This window comes from Rhinatrema bivittatum, chromosome 6 (assembly GCF_901001135.1).
Source record: "Rhinatrema bivittatum chromosome 6, aRhiBiv1.1, whole genome shotgun sequence".
NCBI classification, from domain to species: domain Eukaryota; kingdom Metazoa; phylum Chordata; class Amphibia; order Gymnophiona; family Rhinatrematidae; genus Rhinatrema; species Rhinatrema bivittatum.
In genome coordinates this window covers 273,276,313-273,291,861 of record NC_042620.1, presented here as the reverse complement: position 1 = coordinate 273,291,861, position 15,549 = coordinate 273,276,313, and the positions used below count along the sequence as shown (strand labels likewise).

The window sequence follows — 15,549 nt, the reverse complement described above, 5'->3', positions numbered from 1 at the left end:
TGATTTAATGGGACACAGTCAACATGGATTTACCCAAGGGAAGTCTTGCCTAACAAATCTGCTTCATTTTTTTGAAGGGGTTAATAAACATGTGGATAAAGGTGAACCGGTAGATGTAGTGTATTTGGATTTTCAGAAGGCGTTTGACAAAGTTCCTCATGAGAGGCTTCTACGAAAACTAAAAAGTCATGGGATAGGAGGCGATGTCCTTTCGTGGATTACAAACTGGTTAAAAGACAGGAAACAGAGAGTAGGATTAAATGGTCAATTTTCTCAGTGGAAAAGGGTAAACACAGTGGAGTGCCTCAGGGATCTGTACTTGGACCGGTGCTTTTCTATATATATATATATATATATATATATAAATGATCTGGAAAGGAATACGAGTGAGGTTATCAAATTTGCAGATGATACAAAATTATTCAGAGTAGTTAAATCACAATCAGACTGTGATACATTACAGGAGGACCTTGCAAGACTGGAAGATTGGGCATCCAAATGGCAGATGAAATTTAATGTGGACAAGTGCAAGGTGTTGCATATAGGGAAAAATAACCCTTGCCGTAGTTACACGATGTTAGGTTCCATATTAGGAGCTACCACCCAGGAAAAAGATCTAGGCATCATAGTGGATAATACTTTAAAATCGTCGGCTCAGTGTGCTGCAGCAGTCAAAAAAGCAATAGAATGTTAGGAATTATTAGGAAGGGAATGGTTAATAGAACGGAAAATGTCATAATGCCTCTGTAATCGCTCCATGGTGAGACCGCACCTTGAATACTGTGTACAATTCTGGTCGTCACATCTCAAAAAAGATATAGTTGCGATGGAGAAGGTACAGAGAAGAGCAACCAAAATGATAAAGGGGATGGAACAGCTCCCCTATGAGGAAAGGCTAAAGAGGTTAGGGCTGTTCAGCTTGGAGAAGAGACGGCTGAGGGGGGATATGATAGAGGTCTTTAAGATCATGAGAGGTCTTGAACGAGTAGATGTGACTCGGTTATTTACACTTTCGAAAGAAGGACAAAGGGGCATTCCATGAAGTTAGCAAGTAACACATTTAAGACTAATCGGAGAAAATTCTTTTTCACTCAATGCACAATAAAGCTCTGGAATTTGTTGCCAGAGGAGGTGGTTAGTGCAGTTAGTGTAGCTGGGTTCAAAAAAGGTTTGGATAAGTTCTTGGAGAAGTCCATTAATGGCTATTAATCAATTATACTTAGGGAATAGCCACTGCTATTAATTGCATCAGTAGCATGGGTTCTTCTTAGTGTTTGGATAATTGCCAGGTTCTTGTGGCCTGGTTTTGGCCTCTGTTGGAAACAGGATGCTGGGCTTGATGAACCCTTGGTCTGACCCAGCATGGCAATTTCTTATGTTCTTAATATCAGGAAATATTTGTTCATGGAGAGAATGCTGGATGCCTGGAATGCTCTTCCAGAAGAGGTGGTGAGGACAAAAACAGTAAATGAATTAAAAAAGACATGAGATAAACACTGCAGATCCCTAAAATCTAGAGGATGGAAATGAAGAAAAGGGCAGCAGTTACTACCCTTAACAGAAGGCATGGGGATTACTACTCTTAACCAGTTAGCCTTGATGCTTTTGAAACATCTGCAACATTGCTCTCTGCTTTGACAGCGGGGGTAAATAGGGGAACTGGATTCAGACAGCCAACGCTGGGCCCAAATTTTTATGGTCCAGGGTAATAATATGCAGATATTAGGAAAAAGCACAAGACCACTTCTATGGCCAAACCCAAAAGCAAAGCACGTTCAAGCCGCATTGTCTAAATTATCATAAAGGCTGCTCGCCCCATAAAAATACTGCTAGCAGTAATTTTGTTATGGATTTGATAGCTGCTTGATTCTGATTTAAATATTACTACCCTTATCACAAGGCTTGGGGGTAACCTGCACAAAGCGGCAGTTATTACCCTTAACAGTAACATGAGGGTAACCTGAACGGAACAGCAGTTACTATCATAAGAAACTTGCTGGGCAGACTGTATGGACCATTTGGTCTTTTTCTGCTGTCATTACTATGTTATTATGCTGTTTCTTTAATTCATTCAGTTCTGCACTCAAATTTAGCATCTCCATATCTTGTATTTTATGCTTTTTAGCTACATAAGCAATAATCTTTCCCCTCATAACAGCCTTCCTGGAAGACCAAACAATACCACCCAATGTAGCCATAGTATTTAAATTTAATTAATCTTTCCACACAAATATTTTTTAAATTGTTGGTCATGAAATAAATATTAAATATTTTTCAGGTATAGTACATCTAAATACATAGAAAATAAATTACATTTTTTTTAAAGTATTACTTGTGTCTTTATGCAGCTTCTGAGCCTTCTCTGTCTGCTCTGCAGATATCAGAAAGAACTTTTATATCTTCTTGTAATGGAATTAGAAATTGATCTGGTTATTAAACAATTAAACTTGATAAGACACCAAGTCTCAAATAGTTTGGGATCTGAATTTCATAAAATTTTATGCCCTTTGATATTGGGATTTATATTACAATACTATAACTGTTCATATCGCAAAGGTAATTTCTCAGATGGGGACAATCGAGCATTACCAGTGTTTGCAAAAAAGGATAAAGATCCTATGAGCCCAACATCCTATAGAACCATTTCCCTCATAAATGTAGACACAAGAATCTTGGCTTCAATTTTAGCTGAGATTGGCTTCCATACTACTAACAGATTAACAAATATCAAACAGGTTTTGTGCATTCAAGAGAGTCTGTAACGTGCACAACGTGACAAACTCTTTGAATACCTTTCTCCGTGTGATCAGAAAGGTCTTGTTGTTTGCCTAGACTCAAAAAGCATTTGACAAGGTCCAATAAGCTTATTTCTTCTGGGTTCTGAAGTGTTATGGCTTAGCTAGTTCCTTTTTACAGTGGATTTGATTGCTTTATAACAGTCCTCAATCTTGTCTATTAATGATATAGTTTCTTATCCTTTTTGCCCATGACATGAAAATCTGTAACAGGGTAAACAGCCAAGAAGGTGAGCAAAACATGAGGAGGGTTCTAGCAAAACTCGAGGAAAGGTCTAAGGTCTGACAGCTAAAATTTAATGCTAAAAAATTCAGAGTAATGCATTTAGGTTGCAAAAAGCCAAGGGAAAGGTACATTATTGGAGGTGAAATTCTTCTAAGCACAAAGAAAGAGTGGAATCTGGAGGAAAAAGGTGGATAAAGCGATGGTAACAGCCAGAAAAATGCTTGGCTGCATAGGGCAGGGGTCTCCAACTCCAGTCCTCGAGAGCCACAAACAAGGCAGGTTTTTAGGATATCCAAAAAGAATATGCATGAGATAGAGATTTGCATACATTGAGACCATTGTATGCAAATCTATCTCATGCATATTCATTCTGGATTTCCTGAAAACCTGGCCTATTTGTGGCTCTTGAAGACCAGAGTTTGCCACCCCTGGCATAGGGAGAGAAACTGTCAACAGAAGAGAGGTGGTGATATTACCCCTGTATAGTTCCCTGGTGAGACCTCGCTTGGAATACTGTGTACAATTTTGGAGACCACACCTTCAAAAGGAAAAAGTGGATGGAGTTGATCCAAAGGGTGGCTACTAAAATGGTCAGTGGTCTTCGTTCCAAAGCATATGGAGATAAACTTAAAAGATCTAAACATGTATACCCTAGAGGAAAGGTGCGATATGATAGATCTTCAAATATCTCCGTTTCCATGCACAGGTGAGCCTTTTTCAACAGAAAGGAGGTTCTAGAATAAGGGATCATGAGATGAGGTTAAAAGGGGGTAGACTCAGGAGTGATCTTAGGAAATATTTGTTTATTTAAAATCTTTTGTATGCCACCTATACAATGGGTGTAGGTAAGTGGTTTATAGATTAAAACATTAATAATTAAAACATAAATCGATCGAATCAAAAACAAAGATTAAGACAGCTCGAATAATAAACAAAAAGTCATTAAGCTAAAATTAAAAGAAAGCCTCATGGAGAGAGGAAGATAAAGTCAAACTGCTTGAAGCCTGCCAAACACAGCAGAACAGATACATTTTCAATTTTTTTCTGAAAAAAAATGGAAAATATTTCTTTACTGAGAAATGGATGTGTGGAACAGCCTCCCAGTGGAAGTGGTGGAGACAAACACACTATCTGAATTCAAGAAAGCATGGAATAAATATAGGGGATCTCTAAGGAAGTAATGAGAGTTATAAAGCTAAATTAATTGGACAGATGGGCCATAAGTCTTTTTCTGCTGTCATGTTTCTGTTGAGCTGTTTAGTGGCACTTGATAGGGCTGCCCACTTTCTCCTCTCGTGTATGTCCTGGGGATTGAGTCCCTAGCAATTAAACTGAAATCTCCTCTGGCAGTACAAGGTTTTTGGCCAGGCAAACAAGAGTGCAAAATACATTTGTTTGCATATGATATGGTGCTCTTCCTCACCAATCTTCAGGAGTCTCTTCCTGAGGCCTTAACCTTGATAGAAACTTGGTTCTTTTGCTGGGTTAATAATTATGATAAATCTGTATTTGTCTTAGTCTCCCAGATTTTCATTTTTATAGTGTGTCTTGTCAATTTTGTTTCTTCTGGGATTAACTTTCATTAGATTTTAAGTATTGTACTGCGGGAATAGTCAAACTCCATTTTACTCCCTTATCAGTGATTTATGCCACTCATCTGACTCTAATGTACCAAAAGAGCTTGCTTCGAAAGCCTGGCAATGGTGGGGTAAGTTGCATGAGGGGTCTGAATTTTTACCTTTGACTGGTAATGCAGATTGTTTTTGTGGTTTGACCAGGCCTAGACAACCCATTTTTTCAGATTTGGAGAGCTAAGGGTGCAGCAGCAATAGCAGACCTACACTGCAAAGCCAGAGATGTTAAGTTTACCTTTGAACAGCTAGAGGCACAATTTGATCTACCTACTAGGCATTTCTATGCCTAACTGCAAGCCAGATACTATGTTTGCTCTTTAATGAGTGTCATAAATCTCTATTTCAACCAGGAGCTTTGGAAGAGCTTTGGCATGAATTAAGAATGCTTAAAAGTGGCCTCGAAGTACTGGATCATCTTCTATATTACTGGACTAAAGAACTAGTACTGGATATTTCTTCTAAGGATTTGATGTCTTTTTCTAATATCAGTAAAATGTCACTTGATGCATGATACCAGGAAATACAATTTAAACTTCTGAATAATTCTTATATTGAGACAGTTAAGGCATATAAAATGGGCATCGCCTCCTCTGCTAAATACCTTAAATGTAAAATGACTAATGGTACTTTATGTCACATTGGCTCAAAGACACTTCACCTTTACCTATGATGTGGTACCAGTGAATGATTGACTGGATGCAATCAGAAAGACTGGATGTCATATAAACTGCACGAGTAATAGCAACTTGTTATAAAACAACCAGCTCTTAATTGCTGAAAGGAGGTAAATTGAAAAGTGAAGGTCCAAGATGATGACATAGAAAAGAATTGTATGTTATCTGCATAAAGCCTGTAGTTCATTCCTAGACAAGATAGCACATGACAGAGTTGAACTAAGTAGATGTTGAAAAGAGTTGCTGAAAGGGCAGACCCCTAAGGGATAATGGTCTTGACTGTAAGCCACGAATTAGTATTAGATTCAATACATAGGAAAATTAGGTTCTTACCTGATAATTTTCGTTCCTGTAGTACCAAGGATCAGTCCAGACTGCTGGGTTATGCCTCCCCTCCAGCAGATGGAGTCAGAGAGAAAACTGAAAGCACCCCCTAGATATACTGGTGTGCCACCTGCCATCCTTCAGTATAATTGATATCAAAGCAGAAGAAATGGATCATCCTTCCGCCAAAAATAGCCAAAAATTAACTATGGCCACTGGCTAGATCAAGTAGTAAAACTCTGCAAAAGTAAGCATTAACATTGCTCAAACACTACTGAGCCAACCAAGCAAACAAAGCCAAAAGGCAACGAAATGAATAATCACTTACCGTATCAAGTTATCGATACCTGAAAGAGTGGCAAAGATACTGTTACGAGCGGACTCTCCTGAAACACCATTACTGGGCGGGCGTCTGGACTGATCCTTGGTACTACAGGAACGAAAATTATCAGGCAAGAACCTAATTTTCCTTTCCCTGTTTTACCCGGATTAGTGTCCCTTTTGGTCTTGGGGGAAAGTTTACCGGTGGGCCGGTCACCCCCCCCCCCCCCCAGAAGTACAGTGATTCCAGACTTTGATCTGAAGAGGGCTTTACTTGGAAAAAAAAAGAAAGAGTGAATAAAAAGTGGATGCAGGACACATAAGCCCTGTTGGTAGCAGGCAGTGATCAATTTCCAGCCCTAGCCTGCCGCGCTGGTAATTAGCCTGACCAGGGACTCCGGAGGGGGTGGAGGTTTTCACCCGGCGTTAGAGGTGCTTGCACAGGGCTCCTATTTTTGGCGTGCTTTTCTTCTGCCTCCTCGATGCCGCGTTCTTCGGCCTGCAAGGCCTGCGGTAGGGCGGGGGCGCGACTCTCCCGGGAGGGTCTCTGCTCCCGCTGCATTCCCGGGGGCCGAGATAAGCCCGCAGCGGCGCGGATCCGTCCTCCTCGGCGTGGCTGAGGAGGCTGTCAGCGCCACGATCGTCGGCCCTGCCTCCCAGTGAGGGGGAGCCGGCGGCCATCTTGTCCACGAGGCAGCATGTTGATTCTGCCTCTGAGGAGGAGGATTTTCCTCCACTTGCCGATCAGAGACCATGGAGGAAATACATAGAGGAGGACGTGACGAGGCCATGTAAGCACGAGTGCATCCACTCCTTCCGACCCGTGCTCTCGCCTTCGGCTGAAGAAACGCGCCGCCTTTGCATTGTGCCAAGTCGCCATCAGGTCTAGGTGCGGAATCCCCCCATCGTAGGGTGATGAGACTCATTGCCTCGGCCGAGAGCTCCCACTCTCCGGGGTCCAAGTGTTGTCGACTGAGATAATCCGCCTGAACGTTGTCTACGCCTGCAATGTGGGTGGCCGCGATGCGGGACAGATTACGATCCGCCCAGGTCATCAACAACGCTGCTTCGGTCGCCACCGGTCGACTTCTTGTACCGCCCTGGCGATTTATATATGCTACCGTGGTTGCGTTGTCCGAGAGGACTCGAACCGCCCGACCGCGTACCAGGGGCAGAAGGTGGCACAAGGCTAGACGTACCACTCTGGTCTCCAGACGGTTGATGGACCAAGAGGCCTGGCGAGGGGACCACGTTCCCTGTACCGCTCTTGATTGACAGACCGCTCCCCAGCCCGTTAGACTGGCAACCGTCGTCACTACCACCCACTGAGGAGGATCGAGATCTACCCCCTGCAAGAGGTGGTCCGGGATCAACCACCAAGCTAGACTGGACAGAGCCGGTTCCATCAGCGGCAACTGGGCACCGTAATCCCCGGTTTTCTGGTCCCAGCGAGAAAGAAGAGCGGTTTGCAAAGGACGCATATGCACAAAAGCCCATGGCACAATTTCCAGAGTAGAAACCATATGTCCAATGACCTGCAAATAATCCCATGCCGTAGGTAAGGGGAGATCCAGTAGGTTCTGTACCTGAAGCATCAGGTTCTCCAGTCTCTGCTGAGTCAGGTATACCTTGCCCACCAAGGTATCGAAACGTGCTCCCAAAAATTCCAAACACTGACTCGGAACCAGCTGGCTCTTTGCAAAGTTGACTACCCAACCTAGCAACTGCAGTTGCTGAACCACCACCTGAACTGCTCGCTTGCATGAGTCCTCCGACTTCGCCCGGATAAGCCAATCGTCGAGGTAGGGATGCACCAATACTCCCTGACGGCGCAGGAAGGCTGCGACTATGATGAGAACCTTGGTAAACACTCTCGGAGCTGTGGCTAACCCAAACGGGAGGGCGCAAAACTGAAAGTGTTCCCCGAGCACCATGAACCTCAGGTACCTCTGGTGGCGCTCCCTGATCCCAATGTGAAGATACGCCTCGGCCAGATCCAAAGAAGCCAAAAATTCTCCCCTGTGGATGGCCGCAATAACAGATCGAAGAGTTTCCATGCGAAAACGGGGAACGCGCAAGGCCCTGTTTACTCTCTTCAAATCCAAAATTGGCCGGAACGTACCTTCTTTCTTTGGAACCAGGAAGTAAATGGAATACCGACCTGTTCTGGTCTCGTCCGGCGGAACGGGCACCACTGCCCCCAGGGATCGTAACCGGGCCACGGTTTGGCCTATTACCAGTTGCTTTTCCGGAGGACCGCAAGGAGATATAAAAAGATCCCGGAGGGGCCGAGCAAAATCCAACTCGTAACCGTGACGCACCATGTCGAGGACCCACTGGTCTGAAGTGATCTTGACCCATTCCTCCCAAAACTGGGATAACCAGCCTCCGATGCGTGGGAAGGAGGCCGGTTATCCTTCCCACGCATCGCCTTCATTGCGCGCCTTCATTGCGCAGGTTTGCCTGTGGCCAAACCTGCGCAATGAACCCATTCGTTGTGGTTGTCTGCCTCGAAAGGAAGGAGTCCAAGACTGAGACCTAGGGCCCTGCTGCCTTTGGGGAAAAGATCCACCCCTTCCCGTGCGAAACCGGCGTTGCCCTTGAAATCGGGACCGCGTGTTTCCGAAAGACCGCAATTGTCGGGGCTTGTCCTCCGGCAACTTATACACCTTATTGTCTCCCAAGTCTTTGATGAGTTGATCCAACTCCTCACCAAACAACAACTTCCCCTTAAAGGGAAAAGAAGCTAGTCGCGACTTAGAAGAGGCATCTGCCGACCAACGACGGAGCCACAATAGTCGTTTGGCCGCAACAGCCGAGGACATACTGCGGCCGAGGTCCTTAGCAAATCATACAGGGCATCCGCTGTATAAGCAACCGCCGCTTCCACACAATTGGCCTGCTCCGCCTCTTCCGGCGAGAGTTCTTGGGTGGTTAGTAATTGTTGCACCCTGCGCAGTGTGGCCCTCTGGACCATACTGCTACAAGCCGCAGCCCGGACTCCTAAAGCCGCTATCTCAAAAATGCGCTTTAATAGGACCTCTAACTTCGGTCCTGGAGATCTTTCAAGGCTACCCCTCCCGTGACGGGAATGGTAGTATGCTTAACCACCGCAGTGACTGCCGAGTCCACCGAAGGGACCTTAAAAATCTCTAACGAATCCGAGGGCAGAGGATATAATTTATTCATTGCCCTGCTAACGCGCAGGGATGCCTCTGGAACCTCCCATTCCTTAGATACGATCTGTAATACCTTAGAGTGCAAGGGAAAGGTTTGCGGGGGGGCTCTCAGACCCGCCATAGCTACGTCCCCAGTGGAAGTATCCGTGTCCTGCTGCGGCACTGGGATCTCCAGCTCCTTCAAAACATGAAGAATCAAATAGTTCAACTCGTCCCTGCCAAACAGGCGTAAAACCAGGGGGTCGTCCCCTTCGAGAGACCCCTGAGCGGTGGAGATGTCGGCCCCTGCCCCATCCAGTGAGCCCTGGGTGAGATCCGGGAACCCCAGATCGTCAGCACCCCCAAGAGAACAAGCTCCTGATTTGCCCGGAGCTTCAGCCTTTTCCTGGTCTCCCGATTTGTCCTGCACCGAGGACACCTTAGGCACTTTTAGAGGTGGGGGTTCGTCTGGCTCCCAGCCTGCTTCTGCCTCCAAAAAAGCCTGGTGCATCAACAGCACAAACTTGGAGGAGAAAGGCACCTTCCTTTTAATTGATCCCCCCACGGGACGCACCGGAGGGGGGGGGCTCTTGGGGCATCAAATTCGGAGCCACTATGAGGACTCAAAGCCGGCGGTGAAAGCGGAGGAAAATCCTCCTCCTCAGAGGCAGAATCAACATGCTGCCTCGTGGACAAGATGGCCGCCGGCTCCCCCTCACTGGGAGGCAGGGCCGACGATCGTGGCGCAGACAGCCTCCTCAGCCGCGCCGAGGAGGACGGATCTGCGCCGCTGCGGGCTGCGCTCGGCCCCCGGGAGGGTCCCTCGCCCCCGGGAATGCAGCGGGAGCAGAGACCCTCCCGGGAGAGTCGCGCCCCCGCCCTACCGCAGGCCGTGCAGGCCGAAGAACGCGGCATCGAGGAGGCAGAAGAAAAGCACGCCAAAAATAGGAGCCCTGTGCAAGTGCCTCTAACGCCGGGTGAAAACCTCCACCCCCTCCGGAGTCCCTGGTCAGGCTAATTACCAGTGCGGCAGGCTAGGGCTGGAAATTGATCACTGCCTGCTACCAACAGGGCTTATGTGTCCTGCATCCACTTTTTATTCACTCTTTCTTTTTTTTTTTTTCCCAAGTAAAGCCCTCTTCAGATCAAAGTCTGGAATCACTGTACTTCTGGGGGGGGGGGGGGGGGGGGGAGGGTGACCGGCCCACCGGTAAACTTTCCCCCAAGACCAAAAGGGACACTAATCCGGGTAAAACAATGAGAGCCAAGCTCTCAGTGCCTGCCTGTACGCTGCGCTAGCAAAACCAACAAACAACTGCTACAAAAATATCAACTTTTTTTTTTTTTTACACTAAGCAAGGAAGAGAATAGAACCAGTTGATCTAGCCAGCACAGTTATAAAAATCATAAAGAACACCTGAAAGATTGTTTTAGTCAGAACAGACAGGACCGCAGGTTATGCCTCTCAATCTGCTGGAGTCAGAGGAAATACTGAAGGATGGCAGGTGGCACACCAGTATATCTAGGGGGTGCTTTCAGTTTTCTCTCTGACTCCATATGCTGGAGGGGAGGCATAACCCAGCAGTCTGGACTGATCCTGGTACGTACAGGGAATATCTGTTGCCAGTGGTTAGATAGAAGAGAGCACCAGGTAGTGGTGTGGATTGCAAACTGGTTGACTGACAGAAGATAGCATGTAATGGTAAATGGAACCTACTCTGAAGAGAGAACAGTGTTAAGTGGAGTGCCGCAAGGATCGGTGTTGGGACCGGTCCTGTTCAATATCTTTGTGAGCGACATTGTGGAAGGTATAGAAGGTAAAGTTTGTCTATTTGCGGATGATACTAAAATCTGCAAAAAAGTGGACACAACTAAAGGAGAAGAAAGAATGAAAAGTGATTTAAGAAAGCTTGAAGACTGGTCAAAAGATTTGGCAGCTAGGATTGAATGCCAAGAAGTGCAGAGTCATGCATTTGGTGTGCGGTAATCCGAAAGAACTGTATGTGATGGGGGGTGAAAGACTGATGTGCATGGCCTGGGAGAGGGACCTTGGCATGATAGTGTTTGCCAATCTGAAGACAGAGAGGAAACGTGCCAAGGTGATAGCTAAAACCAGAAGAATGCTGGGATGTATAGAGAGAAATAACCAGTAAGAAAAGGAGGTAGTGATCCCCATGTACAGGTCCCTTGGTGAGGCCTCAACTGGAGTACTGTGTTCAGTACTGGTGTTTGTATCTCAAAAAGGACAGGAACAAGATAGAGGCAGTCCAAAGAAGGGTGACCAAAATGGTGTGGGTCTGTATGGGAAGACTTATGAGGAGAGGCTGAAGGATCTGAATATGCACAGCCTGGAAGTGCAGGGGAGACATGATATAGACCTTCACATACCTAAAAGGATTGAACGCTGCACAAACTTTGAACCTTTTTCATTGGAAACAGTAGAACTGGGGGTTACGAGATGAAATTCCAGGTGGGGGGGGGGGGAGAGAGAGGGGAAAGACTCAGAATCAACATAAGGAAATATTTTTTCATGGAGAGGGTGGTGGATGCCTGGAATGTCTTTCTGGAAGAGGGGACAAGGACAGAAACAGTAAACAACTTCAAAGGGGCATTGGATAAACACTATGGATCCCTAAAGGCCCGAGGATAATGAAGAAAGGGTACATGGGGTAACCTGCACAGATCGGCAGGTTACCCGTAATCACCCATGCCATGTACCCATGGCATGGGTGATTACGCCTCTTAACCAATTAGCCTTGATGTTTTCTACACAGCTGCAACATCGCTCTCTGGTTTGGTGCCCGACAAGGAAAAAAAATGGCTATTGGATTCTGAAGTCAGCGAACACTGGGTCCTGACTTTTATGGCCTGAGGTACTAATATGCTGACATTGGGGATAATGCTTCTACAGCCAAGTCCAAAAGCAAAGCACATTAAAGCAGCATTGTCTGAATTATCAGGAAGACTGCTCACCATGTAAAAATGTTGCAGTAATTTTGTTATGGGTTTGACAGTTGTTTGGTTTTGTTTGTAAGTATTCTTAATATAAGGTATGGGGGTAACCTGCACAGAGCAGCAGTTACTGCGCTTGGCGGACACTTGGGAGTCACCTTCATGGTGCGGCAATTACTGCCATGAGAAGCTTGCTGGGCAGACTGGATGGACCATTTGGTCTTTTTCCGCGGACACAGTATGTTACTATGTAACCTGAATCAATCCTTTACCAGCAATTCAATAATCTGATAAACTTAATAAAATTTTGTGGTTGAGTGGGTCAAAAGGTGCTGAAAGATCTAATAAGATCAGAATATATTATGTCCAGCATTAAACCCCTGCTGAATGGTGTCAACAGTTTAAGTCAATGGGGTTTCTATATTCAGAGATTTCCAAAAACTGAATTGAAAAGGATCAAGTATCTGGAAATCTTCCATATAATTAAGCTGATTTAGCACAATTGCTTCAATTAATCTGGAGAGAAAGGGCAAAGATGAATTTGGGCAGTAGTTACTAAAGCAACTAGAATCAAGGGATGTATTTTTCAAAAGCAGATGTACAAAGGCACACTTCACTCCTTCATTCTCCTCCAAATCCCAAACTATCCCCCTTTATCTCATACAGAACCAATCGCCTCTTCTCTCCCTCTCACATGTTCCTTTCGACCACCCCCCACTCCCTCCCTCATTCTCACATGTTCCTTTCCACTGCCCCCCACTCCCTCCCTCATTCTCATGTGCTCCCTTCCGCCATCCCCGAGTCCCTCACTCTCTTGTGTTCCGCCACTCTCACTCCAGAGTACCTTCCTCTCATGTGTTCCTTTCCCACTCCCATGTCCCTCCTGCTCCTCAGTCTCCCTCTCTCCCACTCTGCATCCCGCAACTCCTATATCTCTCCCTCACTCCCATGTCCCCGTGTTCCTTGCCATCCCTATATCCATCTCATGTGCTCCCTTCCATCACCCCACTCCCATGTCCCTCCTGCTCCTCCAACCCAGTCTGCCTCTCTCCCACTCTGCATCCCGCAACTCCTATATCTCTCGCTCCACCTCCCCCACTCCTATGTCCCCCTGTGTTCCTCTCCATCTCTATATCCCTCTCATGTGCTCCCTTCCATCACCCCTCTCGTGTCCCTCCCTCTCATGTGTTCCCTTCCACCCCATCCTTCTACTATAACTTCTCTCTCTCGCCCATATATCCCATTTCCCTACTCCCTATTTATTTAATTTAGATTTTTATATTCTGCTTTTTCAAAGCAGATTACATTCAGGTACTATCGGTATTTCCCTATCCCCAAAGGGCTTACAATCTAATTTTGTACCTGAGGCAACGGAGAGTAAAGTGACAGTGGGATAAGAACGCTGGTTTCCGCTGCTCTAACCACTAGGCTACTCTTCTACTCCATATCGATACTATACCCAACTCCTATCTCCCACTCCCATCTCCACGACCCCATCACCCATTTTCTTCTTCTTCCCCCTCCTTCCAAAGGGTCAGGAAAGTTTATTAATAGAATAAATTCGTTCACATGCTGCCAAAGTAGGCCATAAATTAGTAAAAAGGAAAACTATAACCTACAGAAGAAAAATTTAAAAAGTCTATTGCTGGGTTCTGCAACTAGTCAGTGTTATCTCGGGGTATGTTACATTTCTGACCTGGGGGCAAGATTTCACATATTGCCCTCACTCTCTCCATGCTTGCTCTCCGTCTCCGCTTACCTCCTTCTGCTTCGGGTCCTGAGGATACACATCAGGTGGGCCAAGCCGCGGCCGTTTCAGGGCTCGGTGCTCGTAGCTCAGGACACCGAACGCCGCCATTTCCACTTCCCCAGAAGCGGCAGCGCACGCAACCGCGTCAGAGCGTCTGCGTCCGTGTGCGCCACACACGACGTCCTCCCGAGCGCGTACGCACGCAAAAACGTCAGGGCATCTGCGCCCTCCACGTCATCACGCGACGTCCTCCCGAGCGCGTACGCACGTAAAAGCGTCAGAGCATCTACGCCCGTGCGCGCCAACACGCAATGTCCTCCTTCAGTTGTGAACAGGCTATGTGCTCCAGCAAAATCAGGCCTGCGATTTTTACATCATAGAATGCGCCTCAAAAGGGTAACGGCCCTTGCCTTCAGCAGGGTGCAGGCTGGGAGTTGTAGTCTTGGGGGACAGTGTATTGCGCTTCTCACATGGAATGGGGCTAGATTGTTACTAAGGTCCTGATCAAATCTAGTACCAGAGAAGCCTGCTCTCATGATAGAATTAACCTGTATGTTAAGGCTCTGCTGTACAGAGGGTCTTCACAAGCGAGTGTTGGAGAGCGGGTTATGAACCTGGTAGTAGAGAAGGAAATTACTGGAAGAAGCTGGCAGAGCTAAGTTGTATATTGTGTACACAGTAAATATTCTTGTTTCACTTCGTCACCTCCAATCTCTTCTCTGAGTAAATGGATAATTTCCATGCCACCAGCAGTCGTTGAGCGGATAAAAAAGAAAATTAATTTATTTTTGTATGGGGGTGTCATTTATCAAAGTGCTATATGGCGTTTTCGCATGTGAAAAGCACCTTTAACGCATGCGAAAACATCATAACGCATAGTGCCGTGCAAATTAGGAAAAGAGGAGGAGTTTGGGTGGGATTTCTGGCCAAGTGGGCACAGTTTTAACTAACCTTTTTCGTTAGGGAGAGAGACTAGCTATAAGGCCCTCATACTAGGTAGGTATTTAAGCCTCTATAGGAGGCCCACCTACGTAGCTACTCGAGGTGAGGTTTAGGTATTAGTGTAGGGGCCACTTTGACATGCATAGTGCGAGGTACGAACAGGATAGTGCGCTCTTGTGAAGATTTGATGACCTTCGGAGTGAGGAAACTCACCCTGCTAGATTGAGAGAACATTGCATAAATCTCATCTTTGGGTGAATTCCCTCACTCCGAAGGTCATCAAATCTTCACAAGAGTGCCTCTGGCAGGCGTAACCTCTGCGACAAAGGTAAGGGAGGGGGGTGGGACAGGTAGGGGAAGGGGGGGGGAAACGGGGAAAGCCAGCTGGTCTCCCTGAGGGTTCGGCGCATGCAAGTTGCACTAGTGTGCACGCCCTTGTGCGCGCCGACTCCAGATTTTATAACATGCGCGTGGCTGCGCGCGCATGTTATAAAATCCAGCGTGCATTTGTGCGCACCGGGTAGCGAGCACAAATGTAGGCTGCGCGCGTACATTTTAAAATGGGAGGAGGAATAGCTTAGTGGTTAGAGCAGTGTACTATGAACCAGGAGACCAGGGTTCAAGTCCTGCTGTTGCTCCTTGTGACCTTGGGCAAGTCACTTTACCCTCCATTGCCTCAGGTACAAAAACTTAGATTGTAAGCCCTCCAGGGATAGAGAAATACCTACAGTACCTGAATGTAAACAGATGTGATATCTCAATTGAGATCAAAT

The 15,549-nt window shown here is 46.3% G+C and overlaps 1 protein-coding gene across 1 annotated transcript in view; it reads right to left on the bottom strand.

Annotated features, from left to right (window-relative positions):
- The window catches only part of MED12 (mediator complex subunit 12), a 573,790-nt gene extending 559,799 nt beyond the window's left edge, over window positions 1–13,991 (bottom strand). The window contains exon 1 of the mRNA XM_029607961.1: window positions 13,844–13,991. Coding sequence (XP_029463821.1) covers window positions 13,844–13,942 — 99 coding nt within the window. The 5' untranslated portion in view covers window positions 13,943–13,991. The remainder of the gene's footprint in view (window positions 1–13,843) is intronic.
- Between the last annotated feature and the right edge of the window lie 1,558 nt (window positions 13,992–15,549).